At 42.9% G+C, this 16598-nt stretch overlaps 2 protein-coding genes across 4 annotated transcripts; one reads left to right on the forward strand and one right to left on the reverse strand.

Moving 5' to 3' along the window:
• Positions 1-1754: 1754 nt before the first annotated feature.
• Positions 1755-10913, reverse strand: slc4a1ap (solute carrier family 4 member 1 adaptor protein). The gene is made up of 14 exons (XM_072365962.1): positions 10073-10913; positions 8893-9094; positions 8640-8768; positions 8495-8555; positions 8269-8408; positions 8023-8183; positions 7423-7492; positions 7143-7332; positions 6904-7000; positions 6592-6829; positions 5830-5916; positions 3190-3269; positions 3031-3100; positions 1755-2526 (listed from the first exon to the last, which is right to left on the reverse strand). Exons 1-14 carry the CDS (start codon positions 10892-10894, stop codon positions 2477-2479), a joined length of 2397 nt encoding a protein of 798 aa, XP_072222063.1. The 5' UTR covers positions 10895-10913; the 3' UTR covers positions 1755-2476.
• Positions 10914-11115: 202 nt separating this feature from the next.
• supt7l (SPT7 like, STAGA complex subunit gamma) lies at positions 11116-15918 on the forward strand. Of its 3 annotated transcripts, XM_072365724.1 has the most exons (5): positions 11116-11197; positions 11967-12438; positions 12533-12857; positions 13100-13337; positions 15426-15918. In XM_072365724.1, exons 2-5 carry the CDS (start codon positions 12008-12010, stop codon positions 15710-15712), a joined length of 1281 nt encoding a protein of 426 aa, XP_072221825.1. In that variant the 5' UTR covers positions 11116-11197; positions 11967-12007; the 3' UTR covers positions 15713-15918. The 3 variants fall into 3 exon arrangements, with proteins under 3 accessions (XP_072221825.1, XP_072221824.1, XP_072221823.1); XM_072365723.1 differs by lacking the exon at positions 11116-11197 and having other exon boundaries at positions 11859-12438; positions 12578-12857; XM_072365722.1 differs by lacking the exon at positions 11116-11197 and having other exon boundaries at positions 11860-12438.
• The last annotated feature ends 680 nt before the right edge of the window (positions 15919-16598 follow it).

The raw sequence follows: 16598 nt of genomic DNA on the forward strand, positions 1-16598 counted from the left end.
AGTATGAAATGGAAACACTATGTTGGATAACAGTTTCATTATTCAATATTGAGTTGGACCTAATTTGGCAACAATAACTGCTTTAATATGTCAAAGAACTAAAAAACGTTAAGGACAGTGGTTAACAGAGTTTTAATCCTCAAGCAGAACCTGTTCCAGCTCGTTCAGATATGGTGGAGGATGGAAGTAGTTTTTAAAAAGTAACTAATTAGGTTAATTAGCAACCGGGCATCATCTACAGGCCAAAATATCATCAAAAGATTCAGAGAATCTGGAGAAATCGTTGTGAACAAGGGACACAGCAGAAGAACAATATCAGATGCCATGATCTTCAGGCTCTCAGGCAGCACTAATGCAGAAATGCACAGATGGGGGTTAAAGCTCCGTCATGCAATGAAAAAGACGTATGTGAACATGATCCAGAAATACTGCCATCTTCTCTGGAGCAAATCTCATTTATAACAGACTGAGGCAGTGGGAAACTGTACTGAGGTCAGATGAATCTAGAAATCTTTTTCTTCTTGGAGATCAAGTATGCTGCATCATTCAGACAGAAGAGGAGTGGGACCATCCAGCTTGTTATCAGCGCTCAGTTCCAAAGCCTTCACCTCTGGTGGTATTGGGGTTCATTAGTGTCTATGGAACTGGAAACCTGCACATCTGGAATGGAATAAACAGGTTTTAGAGCAACATGTGCTCCCATCCTGAGCTGCTGAGCAGCTAGAATCAGACAAGAATGGAACAACATCCCTCTCCCAAAGGTCCAGCAGCTGGTCTCATAGATCCCAGATGTTCACAAATGTTAGAAGAAGAGGGGATGCTACACAGTGGGAAACATGGACCTGTCCCAACTTTTTTGAGACCCGTTACTGCTATTTAATTCAAAATGAGCTAATATTTTTTTAATGAAATATTAAAATATGTCACTTGTTCTACAGTGAATAAATATATTGGTTTATCAGATCATAAAATCATTGCATTCTGTTTTTATTAACATTTTTACACGGTACCAACTTTTAGAGTTTGGGTTTGAGCTCATGAAACCAGCTTCCCTTGGAATACTGACGGCGTAGCATTTAATGACAGTTCAACAATGCCTCCCTTCTCTTCAGTAAGAGATGATGATTTCTACGCGCAGGTGCCAGAGACTCACTCAATCCCACAGAAGTTCTGTTTATGCTCCTGCAGTTTGTTGTGGGTTCATGCAGTTGGTTGCAGTTTATAATGTGTACCACTACATGTCCCTATATATACACAGACCCTTCAATAGATCTTTTATTTCATTCAGAAAACGCCACGAAACACTGGAGAAAACGAAAACCTACACTGGATGAAATTAGTGGTGCTGAGAGAAGGAAGCAGAACTACAGCTGCCACTAACGAGTGATATCCATGTGATTTTGATTATACTGTTAAAGGTCATTTTTCTAATCTAATCAGATGAGTGTCATGAGCCATCACACCAGTTAAAATGAGAAAGAAAGCTGCAATAGAAACATTTTGTTCATTTGAAATTGACGTTTTTTTTAAGAGAGCTGGCTTAGGTTTTATCACATTCATCTGCTGAGTGGAGGGACAGGGCTCCACTCAGGTTGGAGACTGGAAGATTGCTTTCTATCACAAATTAGTCGGTCACAGCAAAGACTACGAGACTCTTTGTGCCAGATCACACCTAGAGACACACTCCAAGTGTGAAGGAGCTTCAAAGAGAGAACAAACAAAGTTGTTGGGTGAGACTTTGGCAACAATTTGCATTATGTACAGACAGTTTTATTATACATTTACAAAATACAGTTTACATTTGCTGTTCGTGTTGTGATGAAAGACAACGGGAGCGAGGCTGGGAAGTGTGGCAGCAGACCAAGACGAGCGAGGAATCCTGCTCCGAGCAAACACACCAACCGCTGACTCGCTCATGAAGACAATCTTGTTAAAAAGAGAACTTTGAGAAGGTTGGGTTGAGTGTGTGTCTGCGTGTGCAGAAAGAAACACACACTCCACTTAGCTTGAGTCATTATCAGCTTACGTTTCATCCAGTAAGCCATCCAAGTGTCCAGATGGTCAGAAAAGCTGCTTCAATGCTCTCACTCTCGTTCTCCCTCCCTGCTTCGGACAACAACAAAAAAAAAGGTTACGCCAGTGATCGACTGAAGCCAAACAAGGGAGGGATGCAGATTGGATGTCATGTTGGTTTAACTGCAAGAGGAGCAGCCAAAGACCAGAAAGCTGAATTCAGATCAGTTGCTGCTCCTGCTCTGCCTCCTCCTATTTTCTGCTCGAATTCAAATAAAAGGAATTCAAGCAGTCTCGATTACTGTCGGGGGAGAAGTGCCAGCAGGACGACTGCCCAGAGTCTCGTCTCTCAGAACCGAACCACATGCAAGGACGGGGATGGCTGGATGGGGTTAATGGTCAGAGCTGGGGAAACAGGGGCCTTTGTGCTGCAGGTTGTAGAGGAGATCTCTTATATCCCCCCTCAGTAGCCGTACTTCTCATTTAGGTGGGTGCGACCATCTCCGGTCTGACCTGAGAGAGCAGAGAAGGGATGTTTTGAAAACACACGTCGACTCAAGTGGTGAATCATTCCAGAGCTGCTGACGTGCATGTTTGCATACCACATCAGCAACATAATCGCAGCTCTGCACCATTAAATCTGACCCTGAATAAAAGCCCAGTCTGGCAACTGTTTCAGAGTTGATTTCTTTCAAGCTTATCTCATCTTTCTCAAGTCACTTTGATCTGCATTCCTCAGGGAACAATGAAATTGTCGTTGTGATTTTGGCTGTTCGAATGGACCACGAGAGCCTATTTTTTTTCTCCATCCTGTCAGGAAAATATTTGTTCCTCACTTCATTTCGAGCTCAGCAGCCCGGGAACACTCAAGTTTAAAAGCTTGTTTCTAAGAAATAAAAAAAAAAAAAAAACCTAAACAACTTGAACTTATCAAAGGGTTAAAGACACTGCTGCTTAATAAGCTTGACTGTGATTTAAGGACACGGTCAGCTGATCAGCTGCATGCTGGCTGTTTACCTGCAGGAGGAAGCCACACTGAATAATCAGGGTCATCCTCTGGATACTGCCCTGACAGCTGAGCTGGTGGCTATGGAAACAAACAAAAGGAAATCACTTTAAACTGTACGCCCACTGGATGATACACATACATACTGAATGCTGTGTGGCGGGACCTACCAAGCTGGGGCCCATAACTTTCTTCTTCTTTTTGGGACTGGGGTCTGCTGGTGGCTCTTTTTCACCCTCTGCTGTGGACTCTGTGGAGACACAGTTAAAGTATATTAAAGTTGGTTCAGCAGTACATGAGCTACTGTGTATCACTGCATCAACATGACATCACGTGATGGTTATTTTGGGCTAATTTGTTTTGTCATGCTGTGAGGACTGACCTCTCATCCCATTTCACCTCCATATAACCAAATACTTAACAGATATCCCCACTGCAAGTAAAAATAATAACTACAAATCTCCAATGTCAATGACTTGATCTGAAGCTGAAGGGTTTTGGAATTTTTTATTGCTGGTTTTCTTTCATGAATGGGCCAAAAAACAGCTTTGGATTCAGCATAACAGCAGTTTCACAGTGAGCTCATCTTAGACCAAGCTGCTAAAAAAGAAAGGTCACAGGATTCTCTTTTTAACTGTTTAAAGCTAAAGATGCACCGCTTTTCAAGGCTGATTCCTAATTTTTCTGATTCTGAGCTCTTTATGAACAATCGTTAGCATAAAAAACACTATTTCTAATTTTTTTTTGCACGTCATCAGACATTTATTATTTAACTTTTAGAGTTTCTGCAAAGCAGCAAAAACTGCATCTTCCCTTTGTGAGAGGAAAATAAATTCCCCGTTATACACCAGATCAGAGAAGTTATTTTTCTAAATTACAGCCTTAAAAATAAAGAAAATGGCATTTTTCAACAAAGTCTCCACTTAAATTGAAGCAGCATACACATTTTGGCTCTATTCGAATGCCACTCAGTATTCTATGAAATAAAAAGAAATGTTTCATTTGACCAAATATTTGGTAAAACTTGGGCCATTTGAATATTTGCTAAATATGTCAAATTTACAGCGTGGCTGAGCTTTTACGTTGGGTCTCTGGAGCCGCCTTCTTTCATCTGCATGACACAAAGAGCATCTTGTCTGAAAGCGACACTGAAAAACTGGTCCATGCATGTGTCACGTTGGCTGGAGCACCAGCTGGCTGTCCAAGTCACTCCCTCAGAGGACCGACCGGTACTGCCAAAAAAGATCACATCTAGTTTTGGCCTCTCTACATCGGCTCCCTGTAAAGTTTAGAATAGGATTTATGATCCTTCTCATCACATATGAAGCCTTTAATGGCCTAGCTCCTACAAATGTGAAAGATCCTCCTGCTCTCAGCACTCAGGTCTACTTCTTGTTCCCAGAAACCATCCGACTATAATGGCAGGCAGAGCCTTCAGTTTTCAGGCTCCTCTCCTGTGGAAGCAGCGACCCGTTTGGATGTGGGACACCGACAACATCTCTGCTTTTAAACTGAAGCTGAAAAGTTCTTCTCTTCTCCTATTTGAAAGAGCATCTTCTTAATTCATTGATAGACCTGTGAGCTACATGTTAAAAAGCTTTTGTTTGTCTTTTGTATAGTTTGAATCTATTTTCTTTAAGTCATTGCTTTTATTGCTCCCATGACTGAATTCTCATCTTTGTGCTCTGGCTGGTTCCCCTTGTACTTGAAAGGTGCTACATAAAAGTAATTTAGTGGACATGAGACCGTTTGTGTCTTTTAGAGTTTACTATGAGGTAAATCATGATCATTCATTCATCTATCTGTTCATTTATTGAGGTCTTGTGTGTTCATGTGAGGTATGAGGGCTTTTTTTTGGGTGTCATTCTGCTGCCGTTTGTGTGTTTCTTTGTATAAAATACTCTCACTACTAGTCTAATGAGGACCAGCCATCTGTGAAGTCAACACAATTCTTAATGCATTTTGTCATTTTGACAGGATACGCATTAGCTGAGCACACACTTTGAAACAGGTTCAGGATGTGTGGGTGGGTCTGACAGAGGGGAGCGTTGCTCACGCTGTTCTGAAGCAGAGGCGAATGTTTTTGAATTAAAGCGCGATAGTCTTAACTGTTGTATATAAGTATGACGTCTCCTAAAGCAGACAGCTGGACCTGAACGAGTCATGTGTTTAAGTTGTAGCCTCCTCCACACACATCATTTTCAAACACATAACAAGTGAACATGTAACCGAAAGAAAAAACTGGATTCCTGACAGTCAGAAACTAAAAAAACTGGCCATTTCTGCAGCTGCTGAACAATCAATGCATCACCATTTCATTCTCATCCAAACTGCATTCTCCACCGTCAGCTCCCTTTTCTCTCCCCATCTTCATCAGGTTGGACAGATTCGACTAATGTTTTAGCCAAACAGATGGTTACCATGGTAATATCTGCTGGTAACGGTGGGCAGACCTCAGTGTAAGGTGAATGAAAGGTGCCAACATTTCACCTGTGGAGCAGTCGGTTCCCAACGAGTGAAGCGTAGATTTTAATGGAATCATAATTCATTTCCTGAGTATCAAAAGCACATGAGAGCATGAAGCAAATACTGCTGGTTTGGGTTTTTTGGGGATTAAAATGACCTCACAGTCACATTCATGTCTCTTTCAAGACAACTTCAGGGGCTTCATAGAAAAATGTTCGGGCTGCTGCTTCATGCATGGCTCACATGTTGATCTCATGACTTTTGCTAAAACCACACCTTTACAGGAACTTCTACTTGTGGTAGAAAATCGCTTCAAATATTGAAAGCAAGAAAATAAGACACACCTGGACTCCTGGGGGCTGCTGACTTCCTGCTACGCAGAGGAAGCTGCCGCACGGCTTCATCGCTCCTCCTCGGTTTGTGGCTATGAACTAATACGAGGTCAAGCAAGCAAACACAAAATAAGTAATGATAAAACCACCCAGAAGTGTTCAATTTTCAAACATTGTGTTAAGAACTCAACTTGGAGCCATAAATCTAATATCAGCAAATTGGAAGTTTGGCCTGTAAGTAAGATTTTTTTGGTCTCCTGTTTTGCCATTCCTTGTTGTAACGGCTGTTGATTAGCAGCTTTGGTGTATTTTTGGGAGTCCTGAACACGTTCCTTTGTGTCTCTGTTATTCTGTGTAATGTTGGCAACAATGTCACATATGTTTTACTGTCAAGAGTTAAATACGAATATAAAAAGAGCAAACAAATGTGAGTTGTGGACATTATATCAGAGCAAAGAGTGACAACATTAAGGTTGCTATGAGCATTTTTAAATCATATGCTTTAGTATAAATAACTTCATCTGGAAAGCTTATTAGTTTAAATGTCCTGAAAGCTGAAAATTCAAGACCACAATTCCTTTATGGAGCGTCAACAGTTTCAGTTTGGCTCCATCTAAAATAAGTGTAAAATCACCATCTGTGCTGCTTGTGTGTGTTATTTACTGCCCCCGAGTAAAATGTAAAATGCTTCTGAAAGTGTCTGTATGTACTTTGAAAATGAAAAATCAAAGCAGCATCCTACAGATTCTATCAGGCATAAAGAGCCATTTTTACCTTTGGGCTCCTCTGACTCATCTTTCAGACGCCCCAAAGCTGCAGCTTCTTTAGATGTGGATGCAACAGAGTCTTCAGATTCAGGTTTGGACTCAGCAATTCCACATTCATCACCATCACCCTCCTTTTTCTCTGCTGCATCCACCTCTTCCTCCTCCTCCTCCTCCTCCCCACACGGCGGAAGCTCTTTCATGTTGAAGAGCCCTGCTGGAAGGTTTGGCCGCTTAGGAGGCAACTTCTGCAGGGAAGAAAAGAGCGTCAGCTGCAGGTAACCGAGGCAAAAAGGTTATTTCAGGTTTCTGGAGCACCCACCCCGATGGTTCCAGTTTTAAGTTTGAATTTGCTCCCTCCCTTCATGGCTCCAAACAACGGTAAGGTCTTCTTAGGCTTCTCAGGCTCTGAGCTTCCACTGTCACAGAAACACAGCTTTAAGCATGGCTTTATATGAAATGAGATAAACAACTCCCAACAGGGATCAAATTTACAGGAAATAAAATGCACAAATAAACTCTGATTTTAAGGAGAACTGTGTAGCTCTGCTGCTGTCTAACCCAGGCTGTAGTGAGGGCATCTGAGCCGGCCGCGTCAGCTCCACCAGTTTACGAAGCTTCTGAGCATCTTTACGCAAGTCTGCCAAGTGCACGTGGAGCTTCCTGCGCTCCACAGCATCCATCGCTTCCTCGCTTCTAACTGCGGTCATGAAGGCGTCCAGTGAGTCCTCAGCAGAAGAGCCCGAAGAGTCTGTGAGGAATGAAAGTTACGCATGCCGACCAGTTGGAGCCAAGACTTTTTACGTGCTGCGGTATCTGTCAGCAGGTGACAGTGACTCACCTCCTTTACCAGCATTGAGCTTTGTCTGAGTCTCTGCCAGCTCCTTCTCCACCGCAGACAGTTTGGCAACCTGCAGAGCAATGAACAACCATCCAGACATCTAAACAAGCTTTAAAAGTCAAATTACTCATATTTGGACACTCTTCAAGAAAGGAATTCCAAGAAAATCTGAGTATCTTGTTTTTCAGATGATTAAATCTGCAGCAACAGAAAGATGCAGAAATAAGCATAAGATGCACTCGACTGGACTGATTTAGTCTTTTAACAGACTGAGTTGTCTCAGCAACATTTCTGTACGCTTTCAAAGTTCTGCACCCCACTACAGGTGTGGTGTGGTGAGTTTAGTGGTACCAGTTACAGGTTTAGTGACTGGGTCACAACAGCTTTGTTGGACCGTACCTCCCACTTCACATTTTAACAGTTCTTTACTTCAAGGTGGAGCAGCTTGTGCAGTAATGTGAGGAGAGAAAAAGGGAATATTAAAGTATCCTAGAGTCAAATGAATGTCTGCTTAAAGACATTTTTTTCTTATCGATTAGTGTCTTTAGTATCTTTCTTTTGGACAACCCTAGTTTAAGGTTAAAAGGCACAGATGTTTACCAATGACTCGTAGGTCTCGGGCCGCTCTTCGATCTTTCCCGCCTTCTTCATCCGTTCCTGCCTCTTCCGCTCCACGGTGCCGGTCCGATCCAGGAAGGTGTCATCATCACTATCGTAATAGTCTTCATCTTCCCAGTTCTTCTTCTTACGCTTGCGTGACACTGAAAATAAAACACACAACACTTAGTGAAATCTACACAATCAGTTCTGGCCTTCTTGGAGGTCGTCCGCGGGCTGAGTCCTCACCAGCTTCCTGCCGCAGCAGCCCTCTGGCTTCCAGCATGCGACAAGCCTCAAGGCAGCACTGGATGGCTGCTTCCTTCTTCTTCCCAGTGTGGGTGACCTCGGCCACCAGCTGACGACCCGATGCATCATCCACCGGCAGCCTGTAAGCAGAATGAACATGAACTCTGCTGACACTTTGGAATCTTTTAGAAGGAAACTCATAAAGAAGACACTTCAGGTCCCTTACTTTATCCTGCAGAGCCAGGAGCCGTGACTTTTATCTTCATACTCAAACTCCAGCTCCTCCCCTGAGAAACAGAACATCCAGGTTAGAACGTCAGTGGAAATTCAAAAGCAAGAAGAAAAAAAACAGCAAGTCTGCAGAGCTTCACCTTCTCGGTCATAGAATCCCTGCAAAGCCTTCTTTGGATCTTTCAGGTATGCTGCTTCCTGGTCTTCTTGGAACTCTGTTGAAAAAGGGTTTTCCTCATTCTCATCTTCCTCTGGAGCTGCATCTTCATCTGCAGGATGGATTTATGGACACAGCGGGGGGGGGAAGAAAGAACAGGGGGATTAACTTGTGCTTCATCTAAAGAGAAGTCTGACACAAACATCCTGCCAGGAGAGCACAGTGGAACAGCTCACCCATCCCCCATGTGCACCCGGAGTCATCATTTGACACTTTCTTGTGGTCCTTGCTGTCTTCGCCTTCCTTTTCCTCCCCCTCTTCTTCATCAGAGTAGTCTCCCATCATCTTCTTCTCCAGCTCTGCTTTCTGTTTACGGGCTCGTTCCCTCAGCTCCGTCACAGTCAGGTCAGACTCCTCTTCCTCGTCGAACTCTGGGCCCTGTGGAAAAAAAGCAAAGCTGAAACATCCTGACGTACTTTGATTTTTAGGAAGTCTATTTTTAAGCCAAACATCGAACAAATTCAAGCAGTGACTAATTTTCCATCACTTCAGCACCGATTTTAAACTTTTTTTTTTTAAACCTTTACTTATAATACTCAAAATACTCATCCAATCAAACATTTATTAAACACATACATTTATAAACATATGTATCAGCAACATTATTAGGCAGCAAACAGAAGAAGTTCCTGACATGGTTTCATGTGCCTTCAAAAAAAAGAAAAAAAGAAGTGACTGAGTTAACTGAAACTCTTGTTCCACCCAACTGGTATCGACCCTTCTTAAGCCGTTTGGTAAAAATGAGCTAAACAAGATTCAATTCAAGTAACATAAGTGAAAGAAACAATAATTCCCATCATGACAAATATGTGGGTTGAAATTGTTTGACCCTCATTCAGTATTTTCCTTCAGTATAATCATTTTTCTGAGGTGACAACAAGTGGACCTTCCTCTTCAACACATCACACCGAGTTTCAGTAACATTTAAGCTCAGTAAGCCTTTATAAGAGCCGCTTGAATTCTTTAAATACTACAGACAGGTGCTCCAGTGCTTTCTTTAACATACCATTTAACACATTCTTTATGCAAGAAAAGACTAGATTCAGTCCCACAATTTGCTGGTGGTGCTCAATTAAACTGAACTAATTGTGATTTGTGTCCATGCATAAGATGGGTGAGCAGGCTGCAACAACATCTTTCATGTTTTTTGTCTTTTCCGTTCTTTCTTAAATAACCAACTTTTACAATCAAGTAATGTAAATTATACTATATTACACTCACGTTATATATCTTATAGCCTCTGTATAAGGTCAAGATTACACAAGAAGAGGTTTTTAAAGAGTACAGTAGTTTCTTTTAAATGGAGGCCCATTCAATTAGGACTTAGTATCTCAAAAGATGAAGTAAACCTTTTACCTGGAGAACAAACAGCCTGGTGCTCCCCCCAAACTTCAGCACGTGCCCCACACGCAGTCTAATGTAGGTTTTCGGGGGGATCTTATTCTTGTTCACCACCGTGCCGTGTGTGCTGCCCAGGTCGTGGACGTAAAAGCCTCTCTCCTCCCCGACACAGCCCTCTTCTCCGGTCTGGCCGCGGTACTGGATCACCGCGTGGTACCTGGAGATGGACGGGTGCTCCAGGGAGACGTCGCACACCGGTAGACGACCAACCACGAAGTAGCTACTGTGAGTGAGGGGCACCGTGTCCACTATGGCACCGTTTTTCAGGATCTCAAGAGCATAAGGGATCTCTGATGGAGTGCCGCCCCAGGGAGGCTCTGTGTATGGGACGGGGGGGAACTTTCCTACTGGGGGCCCTTTGACAGGACGCACCTTCGACTTGGCTTCTACTTTGGGTTTAACTGGAGCTTCGGTTTTGTCTCGTTCGCCGTTTTTGTCCTCTTCTTGGCCTTTTTCTGGTGATTTACCTTCAGAAGCTGCATCAGAAGAGGCGTCACTGGTTGCCTCCACAACATGACTTCTATTGTTATCGTTCACGCTTCTTATTTCAGCTGATGAAGGTTTCGACGGAGCTGCAACGTTGCTACGTTTATTGACAGAAGGCGCCGAGAAAAGGGCAGGTTTCTTGAAAGGTTCCTCGGTCTCTGTTTTATGTAGTTCTTTCTCGGTTTGTTCGCCTCCATTTTTTGGCGCCGAACACTCGTCGCTTCTCACTGTAGAGCTTATTTCTTCATCTTTATTTTTCACGCTCACGTCTGTTGGCGGGGAGGCAGCCATGTTTATTTGGTGCAACTCTTAAATTTGTTCGGGTCTTGTAACCCTTTAAAAATTTACAAAAGCAACTGATAAAGAAAAAAATACTAAAAAAAAATAAAACGGACATATTTAAATCCCTCTAGTCTATATTAATAAGAAGCTTCCACAGTCTAGATAAAAATATTGATGCGGAACTAAATGTCGAATTCAAATGTTTAATGGGGTTTTTTGTAACAAGGACGAAAACGGTTAGTTTCCGTTCAGCTTCCTTTAAACATACAGAAGTGAGTGGCATTAAGTAACCGCAGTTTCATCCATCTCAGGGTAAATCATGCGTTTCAGTCAATGTGTGTATTTAGCTAGCCAAATGTGCATATTAGAAAGTTAACTTGCCATTTGATAGCTTAGCTGCTACTCCCTTCTGAGTTGTTTCCGTTCATGCTTTTGTATGCTCACGCAGCACGAAGTTTCATTCAGGCACATGACATTTTATCTGTTTTCTTGTCATTCGACAAACAGATAAACTTCGTACGCCTTTATTTCAAATATGAAACAAATCAGTGTGGTTAACTCAATTCGGCAAACATAGGACACATTATATATCCATCCGTTTTGTTTTCCAGTAATCTGTTAGATAATGATTAAGATGTCTTGTTTAATCACTAGATCAGTCGAAATGAACTGAATGCAGTTTTTTTTTGAGGAATCGATCACATATATGTGGGAATCATCAGGAAATTACAGATTTTAAAATGGAGAACATCGATTTGGGTCCGTTTTCCATAGTATAATTTTTGATCAATTGCGCGGGGATTGTTTAGTTTTTGGCATATTTTGCTCTTAAATCAACCAGGGACTCGTCAGCGTGCCCTCAAATATAACAAGAAATGTGGATTTGAAATGGTTGAATGTGTTGAAGGGATTGTACGGTTTGTTGTTCGAATTGCATGGAAAGCAGTTTACCCACTTTTATAACAGAAAGAACAGTAATCTAAGTGAGAAGATTCTTGTATCAGTGTTTTTCTGGGAAAAAGAAATGTTGTCCTTGTGATTACTGTCACTTATACATTTTGTCCCCTTCGCATGTTTTCAGCTTCTGATCCAAGTCTGAAACCAACCTGTGTCTTAGTCATTATGATGCGCTACTGGGGTGAGATCCCAGGACCTGCAGGAGCTCCCCCCAGTCGCAGCTCCTTCGACTTGCTCCAGCGAGAGTTTCGCTCCGTGGAGATGCAGGACCCTCCTCTGCACCAGCCTTCAGCCCAGCGTCCAAGGCCCACCACGATGCTTGACGTCCCCTCAGAGCCGTGCAGTCTCACAATCCACACTGTGCAGCTGTGTCAGCACGCCCGCCGCCTCCGTGCTCTTCTGGCAGCAGCCCAAGCTCAGGGTCAGAGCTCTGCATCTTCTGAAGGTGGCAGCCGAATGGAGGAGGCTGATGCCAACCTGCCCCTTCGTCCTCCCACCCCACCTGTTATGCCAGATGATCTCCTACCCGTGGACAGCAAAGTCCCGCGCCAGCCCTTTAAGCTCTGCCATAGTGACCCTGAGAGTGACTTCTATAAGTAAGTCTGTCTACAGTAGCTGCTAAATTGTTTCAGAGATTAAGGTAATTTATCAACCAGTTTATTTTTTCATCTGTTCTATTTCCCTCATCAGAGGTAAAGGTGAACCGGTCACAGAACTGAGTGGGCCCTCTTGCAGGCAGCTCCTCTACCAGTCCGTTGCGACAGTGTTGGCCCATGCTGGTTTTGAGTGTGCTCAGGAGAGTGTCCTGGAGACCCTGACTGACCTGGTCCATGAGCATTACCTGCGACTCACTCGTCTGCTGCGGGTGGCGGTGGACCGCGAGGCTCGGCTGGGAGCCAGTCCCTTTCCAGATGTCGTGGAGCAAGTGTTCCATGAGGTGGGCATTGGCAGCGTGCTCGCCTTGCAGCGGTTCTGGCAAGTGAGGATCAAGGACTATCACAGCTACATGCTGCAGGTAAGGCTCAGAGATTTATCCATGTATTTATTATCTCTAGTTTTATCAGTTACTTCCCTCACTGGTTTGGTACTTTACACTTCAATTCTTAACTAGTCTACAGTTCAATTTTGTTTTTGTGGATTCATCTAAAAAAAAAAAAAAAAAAAAGTAGCTCTTAACACTTACTCAGCACCATCAATGCTCAGATTTTGCACTTTAGTACCGCAGAAAAGCAGGATTAACAAACCTCCCTCTTCCAGGTCTGTAAGGATCTGTCGGAGGAATATGAGCGGCTGGTGAATCCAGAGAAGGCTCTGGAGGACTCCAAGCCCCCAAGGATAAAAGAGGAGCCCATGAGTGACATCTCCTTCCCTGTTAGCGAGGAACCAGAGGCCGACCTAGCCTCTGGGGACCAGGCTTTGCCTATGGGGGTCCTCGGGGCCCATGCCGAGAGGCTGGCTGCAGGCCTGGATAGTGACCATTCTCCTCATACTTCAGGTGAGGCTATTAGTACAAATCGCTGGGATTCCTGTATAGAAATTGTAAATATGTTTCATACAGGGATCAGTTAATGGGGCACCTTCCAGATGAATTTTGCAGCCTGTTTTCACAGGCACATTATTTGATCTGTGCAGTTAGTTAATTTATTCACCATTATTTTATCCGAGACTAATATGAGACCAATAACCCGTTTCTGTACAGTAAATATTCTCTGAAAACCAGGAGACAGTTTAACATGGAAAAATACTGAATGGAGGAGAAACTGATTTGTTTCCCCACACACAAACATGGAATACTTGCGGGCCGTCATGTTTTTTTGCTGCAGCCACTTTTGATTGTTTTTATGTTCACTTTTATTTGAAATTAGCAGAAAAACTGTTAAATTACCTCATCCTTTCATTCTTTATTTTAGGATTAAAATGTTAGGCAAAACAATATTTGAGCATAAGTAAGAAATGCAAATATTTGTAGTGCAGATAATCACAATTATGTAAAAGTGTACTACATGAGTAACTTTCATCAAAGTATGCTGGGAAGTATTAAGACTCATTTATGCTCCCTTTATGTACGTAAATAGGTACGTCTGATTCAGACTTTGGCAATTGTCACTGCCCACATGCGCCCATGGTTGCTTTATGTCGGCACAGTTGTTAGATAATACATCCACCAGAGGGCAGTGCAGAGTTCACTTCCAAGTTCCTTTGCTGTCTTCAAACTCGCACCCAATTCACATCCAATCTCCTCCACTCTGTTTAGAAGTTCTCTGTCCCTGTGCCCAGGTGAGTAAACATCATAGATGCGTTTGTAGCTCCCAACACATTCACCACATCACCCCATAAAACCCTCTGAGGTCACATCAGGTTTGAAGGGGAAAACGTGTGTGTGTTACATCGGGTCTTAATGGGTTAAAGGCGATGTTGAATATGGAAAGTGTTCCGTGGGAGTTAGTCTGGTAACATGCAACTACATTTCTTTTAGTGATTTCTCAGGTCAATTAGAGAACTTGTTTTCTCAGATTAAATTCAAGGCTGTTAAAACTCAAAAGTCAGTGATTGATTTTTTTTTTTTTTTTTTTGAGTCCTCGCCAGTATAGATTGACCTAATGTTGTCTTGTTCTGCTGTAAATTTGTCATTCAGCAGGCCGAGCCAGCGAGTGATTTTAGCTAATGATAAGCTGTTGGTGGTAAATGAGAGACCAGCAGGATCTCCTCCTTATCTCACTGACTTAGCTTTTCATTCAGCCAGCAGTTCCCACGCCGCGGTGTGCTGGATGTGTCAACGATTCTGATAATCCTGCATACCTGGGGCAAACTACCACCTAATCTGATTTTAATGTGCATGTCAGTCCTTTTATATAAGAAAATGAAATACATGTTTTAATAATGACTAAAAGTCCATTTTTTTGTGTGTCAGGAGCTACACACTTGCTGTACTTGCTGTTTTGAGTGATTCGGTGTGTTAACACTGATGGGTATAATGAGTACCTGTATGATGTAATCAACAGTCTAAATGCTGAACACCTCTGTGGTCATCACCTTGTAGTGGAAGATGACTATGCAATCACTATACAGCCCTCCATCATTTCAACGCCAACGTTGGCTAAATGCAACCATGAGGTTTTAACTTGAGTGGGTTAAAAATGTAGTAATCACTTTAAATGTTAAGCGAGTGGTTTGTTAGCCTGTTTGGTTCCTTTTTTATTCTGACTTCCTGGCACACTCCGAAATCCATTACAAAAGTTGAAAAAGGTAAGGCTGAATTTTGCAGACCTGCTGGAGAGTGAGTCCCACAGGAGGGAACGGGCTTGGTTGGCTCACATATATGCACATGCACATATGTGCATGACCAGGTTGATCAGTGAAGTTTGACAAATGGAGCCAGTGAGTGAATAGAAGTCTTTACTGACTCAGTAAGAGGCTAAATTCTGCTGATAGCTCTGAAGTTTTGTGTTTAAAACCTGGCGTGATGGATTCTCACGTGATTGTGGCTCCTCGAGTTGGTCCTCCTGCAGGCTTTCAGGGGTCACATTTCTAGGTGGTCATGTTTTTTTTAAAATCACCATTTTTATTTTGCCTCTTTCTCAAGGTGGAGGCGTGGCCAATATCTCCCCTCTGTGGCCCCAGGTAAAAATGGAGCCGCAGGATGGTGAGGAAGGCCAGGGTGCGGGCCACCATCACCATCACGGGGTCCTGGGTGGAGACGTGTTCGAGGAGGGGGGGCCCATGTCCACCATGAGTGAGTCCGGAGCCATGGCACCCTCACCGGGAGGGGCAGTGTCTGAGGGCAGCTACGCCTCACACTCACCCGACTCCCTGATGGGAGCCTCTCCCGTCTTCAACCAGAGGCCCAAAAAACGGATGAAGAAGATGTGAAGACGTGTAAAAAGCTCGAGAGACTGACTCTGAACTTTTCGTCCACAAGAATCAGAGCAAAGAAACTCAGATGTACAGTAAGGACTGAAATGATGGTGTGGGAGGGAATTTTGTAGCTTCTCTTCAAGAATCTGCTTTCAAATAGCTGTTTGTACTGAATATATTCATGGAGTTTATCATCAAGTAAATAAACATGTTTTTAGAAACTGATTCTGATGTTTTGAGGCAGTGATTGTTTTTACTCAACTATGCAAGGAGTATTAGCCTAATGAACTGAAGAACAGAAAAGAATTGGGTCCAGAAACAAATAATTTAGTCAAAAAATAGATAATTTTTCTGTTTTCCTGAACAACTAAGGCTCCTGCTCTTCCCGTACCAATTATCGCAGGTTCAATTCATTATCGTTTAAAGACGCTTCATCAAAAATGAAAAATATTCCTTCCTCATGCCTCCGCATATTATGATGTACTTCCAGCTTCTCATTTCCCCACCTCAGTACTCTTTAGGTGCAGCTCAACACAGTGGAACCATCCACACACCTGTCAACCTGAAGCTGCTCTGCCAAATTAGCATCTGTTTCAGTAATGAGGCAAAGCTGTGAATTCAACACCAGAGGCAATTATGGCTTGGTCGTCTGCATCAGGAAGGCAACATCTATCCAGCCATAATGGCAAATTAATTATGCCATGCATAACTTTGCATCCTGAACGCACGCCTGTTTGAATACAAGTGATTTTCTCTGTGTGGATTTCATTTTCACTCATTTTCTATGCCTATGGTGCATAGTGCTGTTAGGCATCATGTATTGATATTCAGTTAACTGTATTGATTTTTTATTTTATTTTGAGTGGTGTGAGCAAGTTACAGGTGAAGAGCATCTGATAAA

The sequence above is a fragment of the Leuresthes tenuis genome, unplaced genomic scaffold (assembly GCF_036924035.1).
Source record: "Leuresthes tenuis unplaced genomic scaffold, fLeuTen1.0.hap1 SCAF_15, whole genome shotgun sequence".
NCBI classification, from domain to species: Eukaryota; Metazoa; Chordata; class Actinopteri; order Atheriniformes; family Atherinopsidae; genus Leuresthes; species Leuresthes tenuis.